At 43.6% G+C, this 12109-nt stretch overlaps 1 protein-coding gene across 3 annotated transcripts in view; it reads left to right on the top strand.

The window, feature by feature from the left end:
• Arfgef2 (ARF guanine nucleotide exchange factor 2) overlaps window positions 1-12109 on the top strand; it is an 81549-nt gene that overhangs the window by 26865 nt on the left and 42575 nt on the right. The window contains exons 7-9 of one of the 3 annotated variants that reach the window (XM_048441110.3): window positions 2240-2308; window positions 4604-4752; window positions 7277-7407. In XM_048441110.3, the coding sequence (XP_048297067.3) occupies window positions 2240-2308; window positions 4604-4752; window positions 7277-7407 (349 nt within the window). Of the gene's footprint in view, window positions 1-2239; window positions 2309-4600; window positions 4753-7276; window positions 7408-12109 lie in introns of all 3 variants that reach the window. The other 2 variants (XM_048441109.3, XM_048441111.3) reach the window with 2 other exon arrangements.

The raw sequence follows: 12109 nt of genomic DNA, 5'->3' as shown, positions 1-12109 counted from the left end.
TCTTCTACTTCTCTTTCTACTACCACTGCCTCCTCCTCTACCTCCTCCTCTTCCTCCTTTTTTGGACAGAGTATTACTTTTTAGGTCTGGCTGTCCTGGCACTTACTGTGTAGTAGACCAGGCTGGCCTGGAACCTATGGAGCTCCATCTGCTTCTACCCCTCCACAAGTGCTGGAATTAAAGGGGTTCTTTAATTTGTGATCTTTCTGCTTTAAATGTCCCTGTAGTTAGTGCTGCAGCCTTAACACCCCCGCTTCCTTCCAGGCCTGACTTCAGAGATGTTTTTACTGTTGTTTGTTTTGAGACAGGGTCTCTCTCTCTTTTCTTCCTGAGACTAGGTCTCACTATGTAGCCTTGGCTGTTTGGAACTCAATATATAAACCAAGCTGGCCTCAAACTCACAGAGATCCACCTGCCTCTGCCTGCCGAGTGCTAGAATTATAGGCGTGTGCCCACCACCGCCCACCCAGCTTTGGCATCAGGTTTTTTAATAGATGCCAGATGTGTTACTTATTGAACAGTCTTTTGGTTAACAATTATTAGTCACTGATTCAATGGTTTTATGAGCAATTGGCAAGGAAATGACACACACCTACTTCTATCACATATCACTTTATAGCCTCTGGTCACACTGAGCCACCCAAGCCTCTGATGATATGACTACATGTCTCCTTGGACGTTGACTGTGAACAAGGTACTGTGCAGCAGATAGTACAGCTTAGAAATGATCAGCATAATTTTATGAAGTCCTAGCATCAGTGTGCTGGAACTAAACAGGAACCTAGAAATACCTAGTCATTGGATGGTGGTGCCGCAAACCTTTAATCCCAGCACTCAGGAGGCAGAGACAGGTGGATTTCTGTGAGTTTGAGGTCAGCCTGGTCTATGGAGCAAGTTTCAGGACATACTCTAAAGCTATACAGAGAAATCCTGTCTTGAAAAGCAAACAAAAGAAAGAGAGAAAGACAGAATGAACAAAAATAAGTATCTAGTCATGGGCTAGAGTGGAGCTCCATGGTAGAGTATTTGTCCATTATGTGAGGCCCTGGTTCAGTCCCCCATACCAGAAGGTGGAAAAGCCAGTTCTGGAATATCTAACCTTAATATTTATATGGGTGGTAAGTGAGCAATTTGTATTTTAATAGTTACACACTTTAGCATGTATTGCTACAATATAATTAGCACTTGCTATGTTGATATTTGTTCACTGTTTAAGGTAAATTGAATGTCATTGCATTGTGATGATGTAAGTGGAGCGTAAATGGGGTAAAATCATGAAGGATGGTGTGAAAACTCAACCAGAGGCTTAGGTAACTGTAATCCATTCTAAATCATGGTTTTGAGATAGAGAAATGAATTTAGAAGATTTTTGGTTGTGACTGGGTCATTTCTTAGTTTTCGTTCAGGTTCTTTGCTCCAAAAGAGGGATATGATGTCAGTAATCTCATGTGAGTGGTTTTGATTATGGGTGTTCAGTGACAGTTGAAGATGAACATGCTTAGCACTGTTCCCCAGAACCTCAAAGACCAAGCTCAGGTCTGGCAGAAGCGGTGGTGGACTGAGAGTCCTCACTGAGGCAAGCACTTTCACACTCTTTGTTGTTGCTCATTCAAGATGATGCCTTTGCTTAATGTGGTATTTTCTAACCTGTGATATCATTTCCATATTCTAGTCAGAGCTTGTTCATTTTGTTTGCTCCATAAATACCTCTCTGGAACTAATTTTTTAAAACATAAACAATTAATAGTTAGAGATGTTGGACCCTTTCCAGTTAAACATTTGCCGTTTAGCAGAATAATTTCATCTGAAATTCAGTCAATCCTCAAGTGTCAGGTTAGGAAGCTCGTGCTGAGTTCTAGGCAGGCTTGACTCAGGGAATCCAACATGGCACTCGCCAGAGCTCCTTGGTCAGGAGCTTGGTGCAGCCACAGAGAAGCCAAATCAACTCTGGTTCTCACTGGGGCTGGGATGGCCTGGGCTGAGCAGCTGGGTCATAAGTAGGAGCAGAGGACTGGACAGGGTTTCAGTGCTCTGGAGAGTGAGCCTTGAAATCCAAGCGGATCCTTCCCTTGGGTTCTGCATCTGAGGGGGTCCTCTCTGCTGGCAGATGGCAGTGGAGGGAACGCATTTGTACCTCTGCGCTTTAAAGCAGGACTCTAGAAGGCCATTGCCATAATCTCCTCCTTCCTTTCTTTCCTTGGAAACACCCTGTCTGTGTTCGTGTTTGTGGTGTGTGTAGGCACTGATGATGGAGCCCAGGAGGTGGTGAAGGACATCTTAGAGGATGTGGTCACATCTGCTGTGAAAGGTGAGTGGACAGCCCTGCCTTTCCTCATGCCTCTTTGTGCATGGAGCCCCTCAGGCAGCATCTGGTTCTCCTCAGTGAATTCTTGGAGCTCTTGGAAACCGAGTTGCTGCTGCCTCCCAGCCTGCACTTGACACACATCTGTGATCTGGTCACAGTGATTGGTTCTGTTCTGTTGAGGTAAAGGAGTATTAGATGCTCTACCAGGAGACACAGGGGTCCACTCCATATGTCTTCTGCAGAACTCCTAAGATGTCAAGACCGGACATTATGATGTCTAGTCCACACAGCAGTAGGTGTTAGGCACACAGGAAGGGGTGCTCATTGGGAGCCTCCAGTGCTGCCTCTCATGGTGCGCTCAGTGCTGGTCAGCTTATGGAGCTAGCCTTGATGCTGTTTCCTTTGTCTTTACTCCAAACTTGGTCAGTGGCTGCATGTGTAACACTGTTCCAGTGCCATTAATTGGACAAGAAATCTTAAAAAAAATGGTAGCAGTTTGCAATCAAGAGTTTTTTTTTTAAATGAAAGAGAGAATAGAACACAAACAATTATGTAGTTGGATACATGAGGCATGGAAATGTTCATTCTTTTTCATACAGTGTTGCGGGTTTTTTATGTGTATGTGTTCAGACTGGGGCATGGTTTACATTCAATTCTTTTTTTTTAATTTATTTAATTTTAAGCACATTGGTGTGATGGTGTTAGATTCCTGATCCAAACTGAGTTACAGACAGTTGTGAGCTGCCATGTGGGTGCTGGGAGTGTTTGAACCTGGGTCCTCTGGAAAGGCAGCCAGTGCTCTCCAGCTCCTACATTCAATTCTGTCTGAGTGTTGTGGCCCATGCCTATACTCCACACTTGGGAGACTGAGGCAGGAGAACCCATAGTGAGTTCCAAGCTGGACTTTAAGTCCAGGGCCTTACACATGCCACACTGCCACTGAATTACATCCCGGCCTGATGTCATAGTTTGAAAGCCATATATCTCTGAGCCTTCTGTTTGTTAACTAGGGTGCAGCCAAGCTCTTCCAGGGAGCCCAGAACCTATTTAGCCCTGTAGCAAGGCCCTTAAAGAGCCACAGTAGCTCCTGCCATCCATCACACAGTGTCAACAGTGTCACACCTCAGCCTATTGTGTAGTAGCACTGGGTCAATTACATGTCGAGTAAATATATGTTTTATAAAACTATTACTGGCCATTGAGATCACTTGTCAGAGAAAGGTGTATCTGCCACCAATCCTGAGGACTTGCATTCGGTCCCTGAGACCCTCATGGTGGAAGGAGCGCTCTGACTCCCACAACTTGTCTTCTGGCCCCCACACACAATAAATAGATATAATTTTAAGATATTTTCTATTTAGAAAAACATTTTTTAAATTTTTGCTTATTTATTATGTATACAATATTTTGTCTACGTGTATGCCTTCAGACCAGAGAGGGCACCAGATCTCATTACAGATGGTTGTGAGCCACCATGTGGTTGCTGGGAATTGAACTCAGGACCTTCAGAAGAACAGGCAATGCTCTTAACCACTGAGCCATCTCTCCAGCCTCCTAGAAAAACATTTTGAAGCCGAATGTGGTGGCGTACACCTTTAATCCCAGCTCTCAGGAAACAGAGGCGGGTGGATCTCTGAGTTTGAGGCCAGCTTGGTGTACAGAGTTCCAGGACAGCCAGGACTGTTACACAGAGAAACCCTGTCTTCAAAAAACACAAAACAAAACAAAAAACATTTTGAAGACTGCTTGAGTTCTTCAGTGTCATGTGCATATATGAGGAGCTATGTAATAGATTCCATCCACAGTCATTGTTTTGCTCAGGATTAGATATGTTTTCTTTAGTTGAATGATAACATTTATGTAATTTCTGTTTTTTACATGATTTCCAGGAAGCTCAGGTCTGTTTTTCCTTGTGACTAAGTTTTTGTTTGTTTGTTTTTTGTTTTTTTAAACTGTGTCTTAATTCTTATGTTACTAACCTTAACCCTTTAAATAAAATCTTGGTTTTCATGTTTTGCTACTCCTGTCTTTTTCAGAAGTGGATGGGTGGGCAGAACTGCTGTACCTCACAGCTTTGCAGGTGCTGTGAGTGAACCCCTGTGGGGAGTTAGGCACCGCTGTGGCCCTAGCTGTGAGGTTGTGGGTGAAAATCAGGCAGGAAGCCTAAGCAGCACGGTATTGTAGGGATTAGGAAGAGGGGGCATGCAGCACTGAGTCAGCGAGCAATTGCTGTCTGGTTCATGCAGCCTTTTGGGGTACACTCACTGGGCAATGACTTTGTACTTATGTCTTAAGAAGCAGCAGAAAAGCATGGTCTGATGGAGCCTGACCGAGTCCTGGGTACCCTAGAATGCCAGGAATACGCTGTTCACCCAGGAGTTGATGAAAACTCACAGACCAATGGCATAGCCGACGACAGGCAGTCACTGTCCTCAGCAGATAATCTGGTATGTCATTGTGCATCTCATATTCCACATCCCATACAGACACCCGTTCATTTGCACGCTTTAGAAGTTACAGAATTAGATCTCTGTCAGAGAAATGGCTATGCAAAAGGACCCTGCAGGTGTTTGTCACACAGACCTGGTCTCATACTCTGTGAAGCACAGTTGCCTTTGCTAATGTTGGTTATATGCACTATCACTATTGAACTTTTTTCTTTGCGACCAGGTCTCACTATATAGCTAGGCTAGCCTCACACTCACGGAGATCTGTCTGCTTCTGCCTCTTTTATGAATATATATGCCTAATCCTGTGTGTGTGTGTGTGTGTGTGTGTGTGTGTGTGTGTGCGCGCGAGAGAGAGAGAGAGAGAAAGAGAGAGAGAGAGAGAGAGAGAGAGAGAGAGAGAGAGGAGAGGCAAATGCATATGTGTACATGTGCTTGCCAATGCTTATGTGAAGGCCAGAGATCAAAGCTCTGTTGTTCTCCACCTTACTTTTTTGAAAGAAAGTCTCTGAGTCTGGAACTCAGTGATTGGCTAGACTAGCTGGTTAACAAGTCCAGGATCTGCCTGTTTACACCTCCCACCACCTGAGTTACAGATACCTGCTGCCATACCTGACTCTCAATGTGAGTGCTGGGAATCTGAACTCAGGTTCTCATACTTGTGTGCCATTTCCTCAGCCCTTCATTCTTTTAAGGGTAAATTTCTCTAAGCAGTGTCACTGAGTTGGTAGTTCTGGGCTGAGGAATTATCCCAGAGGCAGAGTGCTTGTCTAGCATGAACTAGGCTCTGGTTCAGAGTGAAATATAACTGAATTTAATTTCTGAAAAAGTGCATATATACATAACACACAGAGCAAGAGAGGAAATGTTTTAAATGAACATGCTGACACATGCCTGACAGGCCAGCATTTTGGAGGCTGAAGCAGTACCAAGTTCGAGGCCACCCTGGGAGGTAGGGGTGTGTGTGTTTGTGTGTGTGTGTGTGTAGATTGTTATCAACAAATGAATGATTTGAAAGCTTTATGCCTTTGGTCAACTGGGAAGGTACCACTCAGATCCTACCCTTCCTTCTATAGTCTATTGAAAGCTATTTTCTCTTCCAGCATTAAAACTGAGTGACAGCATTCATTTGAATTCTTATATTCTGACAAGAGAACAATCCCACCCTAATAACATTATTTAAGTTTAGTTTTTCTTTTTCTTTCTTTCTTTTTTTTTTGTTTTTTTTTTTGTTTTGTTTTGTTTTGTTTTTTCAAGACAGTTTCTTTGTAACAGCCCTGACTGTCCTGGAACTCACTTTGTAGACCAGGCTGGCCTCAAACTCATAGAGATTTGCCCACCTCTGCCTATACTGGCCTTAAAGGCATGTGATCCCACACCCTGCTGCATTTATTTTATTTTATTTAAGATTTAGTTATTTATTATGTCCACAGTGTTCTGCCTTAATGTATATCTGCACGCCAGAAGAGGATACTAGATCTCATTGTAGATGGTTGTGAGCTACCCTGTGGTTGCTGGGAATTGGACTCCAAGCCTCTGGAACTGCAACCAGTGCTCTTAACCTCTGAGACATCTCTCCAGCCCTCTATTTGGCTTTCTTAGTGATTACTCACTCATCTTTTTTGCCCAGTTTTCATTTTAGAGGAGGGTTTCTACATTTCTGTAATCAATTCTAAGAATTTCTGTGTGTAAAGGCTGTTGATCTTTGTTATATGTTGTATATATTTACTTTATTTGCTTAAATATAATTTTTAAAATCTATTTTTATGTGTACTGAGTGTTTTTCCCTACATGAATATCTGAACACCATGTGCATGCCTGGTGCCTGGGGAGGGCCGAAGAGGGCATCTAATTCCCTAGGATTAGAGTTACACATGATTTGAACTTCCATTTTGGTTCTGGGAATCAAACTGTGGTTCTCTGGAAATGTATCAAGTTCTCCTAACTAATGAGCCACCTCTATATATACCCTAAATGTATTTATTTACTTACTTATTTTTTGAGGCAGGGTCTGATATCCCTGGCTGGTGTGGAACTTACTGTATAGATCAGGCTAGCCTCAGAGTCACAGAGATCTGCCAGCCTCCATTTCTGAATACTGTGATTAAAAGTGTGCATTACCACACCTGGCTAGATGTAATATTTTTAAGTCGATTTTGAAGTACATGTCATTTTTCCCCAATCATTCTGCTTTAGAGTTCTTACAAATATCTTCTTTGTTTTTGTTTTCTTCTCTTTCCCCCCACACCGGGGTTTCTTTATATAGCTCTAGCTATCCTGGAACTTGCTCTATAGACCAGGCTGGCCTCCAACTCATAGAGATCAGCCTGTCTCTGCCTCTTGAATGCTAGGATTAATGACGTGCACCACCACTACAAGGTCTACAGTTTCTCTGGTGACACAACTGGAGCATCTATTTTGTGTCTTCTCCCTCCACCCCAGTCCCAATTGAATACATACAGGAATTTAGGTTTCCATGACATAATTATTTTCTTTCTGAATTTCCCTTTGTTTCTAACTTTAGGAACCAGATGTTCAAGGACATCAAGTGGCTGCTAGGTTCTCTCACATTCTGCAGAAGGATGCCTTCCTGGTGTTTCGTTCCCTGTGCAAGCTGTCCATGAAACCTCTTGGGGAAGGACCCCCAGATCCAAAGTAAGCTCACAGCAGCTCTGGTCATCTACTACCCTATGACTCGGGAGTTTGTGTTTTGTGTTTTGTCTTCCCCTGTTTCCCACAGTGTTGGTGTGTGATGGTTTCACATTTCTCCAGACTCAAGCAGTCCCTACACCTCCCCGTCCCCCCCGCCATGTCTCCACTATCCAGAATCTTGCCCAGATTTGTTCTTGCTTTGCATGTCTTGTACTGACTAAGGGCTTAATTTCCTTGTGAGGCTGTGAAAGGACAAGATGCCTACAAACTCCATTCCTGGCCCTGACTGGAAACCTCAGCTTCATGAACAAAGATTTAAGCCCCAGAGCCCAGTGTCTAAGCCTAGTGTCTTCCCAGTGAAGTGGCTGGCCAACAGTGCCTGTACTGCGGAGAGAAGAAAATCAGCTTTATTTAAAGGCAGAAAACTGATTCTAGTTCTTATGTCCTTCACTGCAGGGCAACTCCAGGGCTTCCCAAGTGATGAACTGCGGTGAAAAACAGTGAAGTGAAGTAGATGTTGTTCTAAGTACAGGGCGGTGTACTTCCCAGGCTCTGCTCTTGATATCCCGACTGCTCATCATTATAACCCTCAGTCTTTCTGTCGAGCATCATAACAACCATTAGGAAAAGGGCTAATGAATGGTTTCCATTTTTTCAAACTTTATTATGATTGTATTTGTGTGTGATGTGTGTTTTGGTGTGCACAGAAATCATCATACAACTTTGTGGAGTCAGTTCTCTCCTTCACCTTTACCTGGGTCCCAGGGACCAAACTCAGGTCTTCAGGCAGCAAGTGCCAATACCTGCTGAGCCACTTTCTCCTCTGACTCACCAACTTTCTACAGCTGCCCTTCTGAGACAGCTTCTCTTTATGTTACTTAGTCTGACCTGATTCGTCTCAGTATCCTCTTGCCCCAACTTCCCGAGTGATCGGATTACAGGAATTTACTACCCAGCTAGAAAATATTATTTTCTCTTTATTGTTGTTTTAGCTTTGTTTTACTTTGTACATGTTAATGTTTTGACTGTATGCATGTATGTACACCATGTGGGTGCCTCTTGTATCCTCTGGAACTGGGGTCATTGATGTTGTGAGTCACCATGTGGGTGCTGGGGACTGAACCTGGATCCTCTGCAAGAGCAGCAAGTGTTCTTCACTTGTGAGCCATCTTTCCATTCCTGAAGATTCATTTATTTTATGTTATGTGTACAATTATTTGGCCTACATGTATGTATGTGTACCAGGTAGTGCCTGGTGACCTTGGAGATGAGAAGAGTTCCAGATTCCCCAAAACTGGAGGGGAATTGTAGGTGCTGGGAAGTGAACCTGAACCTTCAAGCAACAAGTGCTCTTAGCCACTGAGCCATCTCTCCACCTGTAACATGAGGGGGCCGACTTGTCGGGGTTTCCGTCCTGCCCAGTACCCCCCAGCCGGCAAACCCCAAAGAAAATCACATACGGGACCCCATAAGATTATAAACTGACTGGCCCATTAGGTCAGGCTTCTTGTTAACTCTTATAACATATATTACCCCATTATCCTTATCTATGTTAGCCACATGGGCTCAGTACCTTTCTCAGTGTGACAGTTTACATGTTGCCTCTTCGATGGTCTGCACAGGAATGTCAGAGGAACTTTCTTGCTTCCCAGAATTCTCCTGTTCTCATTGCATCACCTCTACTTCCTGTCTGGTTTTCCTGCCTATACTTCCTGCCTGGCCAATCAGCGTTTTATTAAAATATGATTTACAGAATACAGACAATTCTCCCACATCATTTCCCTCTTTTTTTTTTAAACAAAGGAAAATACCCATAGTCCATTTGTTGGGAATGTGGGCGTAGTATTTCAGGCTACTTCCTGCTGGTTGGGGGCGCTGATAATCAAATGGGGGCCTAAAGAAAATTTAGAGTTATAATCAAGTCCTGACTGGAGTATCCTGTGAGTCTTGATCATCTCAGGCAGCAGTCTTGAATCTGTTCTGGATGTGGAACTATGTCATCTGGGCCCTCTATTCCTGTCGGAGATTTTTCAGGTGGCCTCCCTTGGTCAAAGGTGATTTTTCTTAACTCTGAATAAATCCAGAGCCTCTCATTTTCTGTGGAAACAAAAGCAAAATCTCTTCTCCAAAGTAACATACCTTTTGACTTCAAATTTGAAGCCAAGGTATTTGCCTTGCATTTGCCAAAATGCCTATCTTGGGTTAGTTCAGCAGCATTTATAAACAAAAGTCTTATAGCAACTGTTGCTCCTTCCTCAGCATTCAAACAATTCAAAGAGAGCATAATAACACACAGTATCAAGATTCTCTGTGTGTTTTCCATCTTTATGCGGCTTTATTTCAACCTCTATTTCTTTTATTTTTACTTTTAACTTTTGGCTTTTTGAGACAGGTTCTCTGTATATATCTTTGTCCTGGAATAACTCTGTAGACCAGGCTGTCCTTGAACTCACAGAGATCCCTCCGCCTCTGCCTCCCAGGCATTGGGATTAATGGTGTGTCCCACCACACTTTGAGGTCACAGAGGTCAATCTACCTCTGCCCCTTGAAGTCACAGAGGTCAATATGCCTCTGCCTCCCAGGCATTGGGATTAAAGGTGTGTACCACCACACCCTATTTCTCCCTTTCTTTCTTTTTTATTTTTAATGACTTTAACCTTTAGCCTGCATATATTTTTAACACAGTGTAAACCAGTTAGAGGTTTTCTTTCTCTTTGAATCTCTCTTTACTGTATATCTCTCTTTTTCTGACTACATAAGCCTTTAATTTACTAAGCAATATGGAGAGCCGTGGCTTTGACGGCTAGATCCAGCTCATTTTTTAACTTTTCAGCCTCATGGCTGAGATACCAGCCAGAGCTGTGTTCAGTGCCACAACTGTATGGCGTTTCAAGGTCCTTGCTAGCAAGCAAGCTGTATCATTCTGCTCAGAGACCACACTCAATCGCACTGCCTGCCTGCAAGAGTCAGAGTTTGTCCTGGCAGGACAGCCCAGAAAGCCGGCATTTTGAAACAGCACAGCTTTTTTCCTGCTACGACTGAAAACCGGAAAAGCATGCGTTCAGCTTTTCACCAACAGCATTTAAGTGTTTCGTGGCAGGACCTCTTAATGAGCTGTAAGGTTTTGCAGCTAAGGCTGAGTCAAGAAGCCTCTCTTAGATGAGAGTATTTGCTTGCTTCTAGCAAGCAGAGCAGAACCGAAAAATTGCTGCTACCAAGAAAACATACTTTACTCTCTTCTTTCCCAAACTTTCTCAGGCTTTCTGTGGATTCATTTATCCACGTCTGGGCGCCATATGTAACATGAGGGGGCCGACTTGTCGGGGTTTCCGTCCTGCCCAGTACCCCCCAGCCGGCAAACCCCAAAGAAAATCACATACGGGACCCCATAAGATTATAAACTGATTGGTCCATTAGGTCAGGCTTCTTGTTAACTCTTATAACATATATTACCCCATTATCCTTATCTATGTTAGCCACATGGGCTCAGTACCTTTCTCAGTGTGACAGTTTACATGTTGCCTCTTCGATGGTCTGCACAGGAATGTCAGAGGAACTTTCTTGCTTCCCAGAATTCTCCTGTTCTCATTGCATCACCTCTACTTCCTGTCTGGTTTTCCTGCCTATACTTCCTGCCTGGCCAATCAGCGTTTTATTAAAATATGATTTACAGAATACAGACAATTCTCCCACATCATCCACCTGCTCTTTTTTTAATTGTTGTTGTTTGTTTGTTTGTTTGTATTTTGAGACAGGGTCTCAAAATTAGCCTGGAATTTACTATGTAGACCAGGCTGGACTGATAACTCACAGAGATTCAACTGCCTCTGCTATCCAAGTACTGGGATTAAAGAAGTACACCACAGTACCTAGTGAATTTTCTTAACGACCCTGCCTTGGGCTAGTGGTAGGAGGAATCTGTGAGGCTGGTGGATAAAGAGCCCTGGATTGGACACTCTTCTAATTGCTATGACAAAATTCCCGACAGAAGACAAAGTGTTTGTTTTGGCTCACAGTTTGAGGGTTCAGTTCATTATGGTGGGGAAGGCATGGTGGCAGGAGCTTTAGGCAGCTGTTCACTTTGCATCCACTGTCAGGAAGTAGAGAATGATGGATTCTGGTGCTTGGCTCCTCCTTCCTTTCTATGCAGTCTTGTACCCTTGCCCATGGCATAGCACCATATTACAGGTTGGTCTTGCCCTTAATTAACTTAATCTAACCCCCCCCATAGTCACACTCAGAGGCTTATCTCCTAGATGATTCTAGATCCTGTGAGGGCAACAGTGTTGTCACAGCCCTGTCTTCATGCAGATGGAGAGTGAAGAGTATGGGGCTGAATCTGCAGCAGAATACTGGATCCAGCCTAGAGCTGGCTCTCCAGACTCAACTCTCACCTTGTTCTGCCTGTTAAACACTTTGTGTTGGAAACAGACAAAAAGGAGTTGTTCTTGTTCTCTGAGGGGCCCATCTTATCCTCTCAGCCTTCATCCTGTTGGCATGTAGATGTTATTCCTATTTTTTAAAGACTTGTTTATTATGTTTTCAATATTCTGTATGCATATATGCCTACAGAAAGGATACCAGATCTCATTACAGATGGTTGTGAGCCACCATATGGTTGCTGGGAATTGAACTCAGGACCTCTGGAAAAGTAGCCAGTGCTCTTAACCTCTGAACCGTCTTTCCAGCCTCTGCTGTTTCTGAT

This window comes from Myodes glareolus, chromosome 10, assembly GCF_982192425.1.
Source record: "Myodes glareolus chromosome 10, mMyoGla1.1, whole genome shotgun sequence".
Classification (NCBI taxonomy): domain Eukaryota; kingdom Metazoa; phylum Chordata; class Mammalia; order Rodentia; family Cricetidae; genus Myodes; species Myodes glareolus.
Note: the sequence above shows the minus strand (reverse complement) of the source record. Positions and strands in the feature narration are given on the sequence as shown.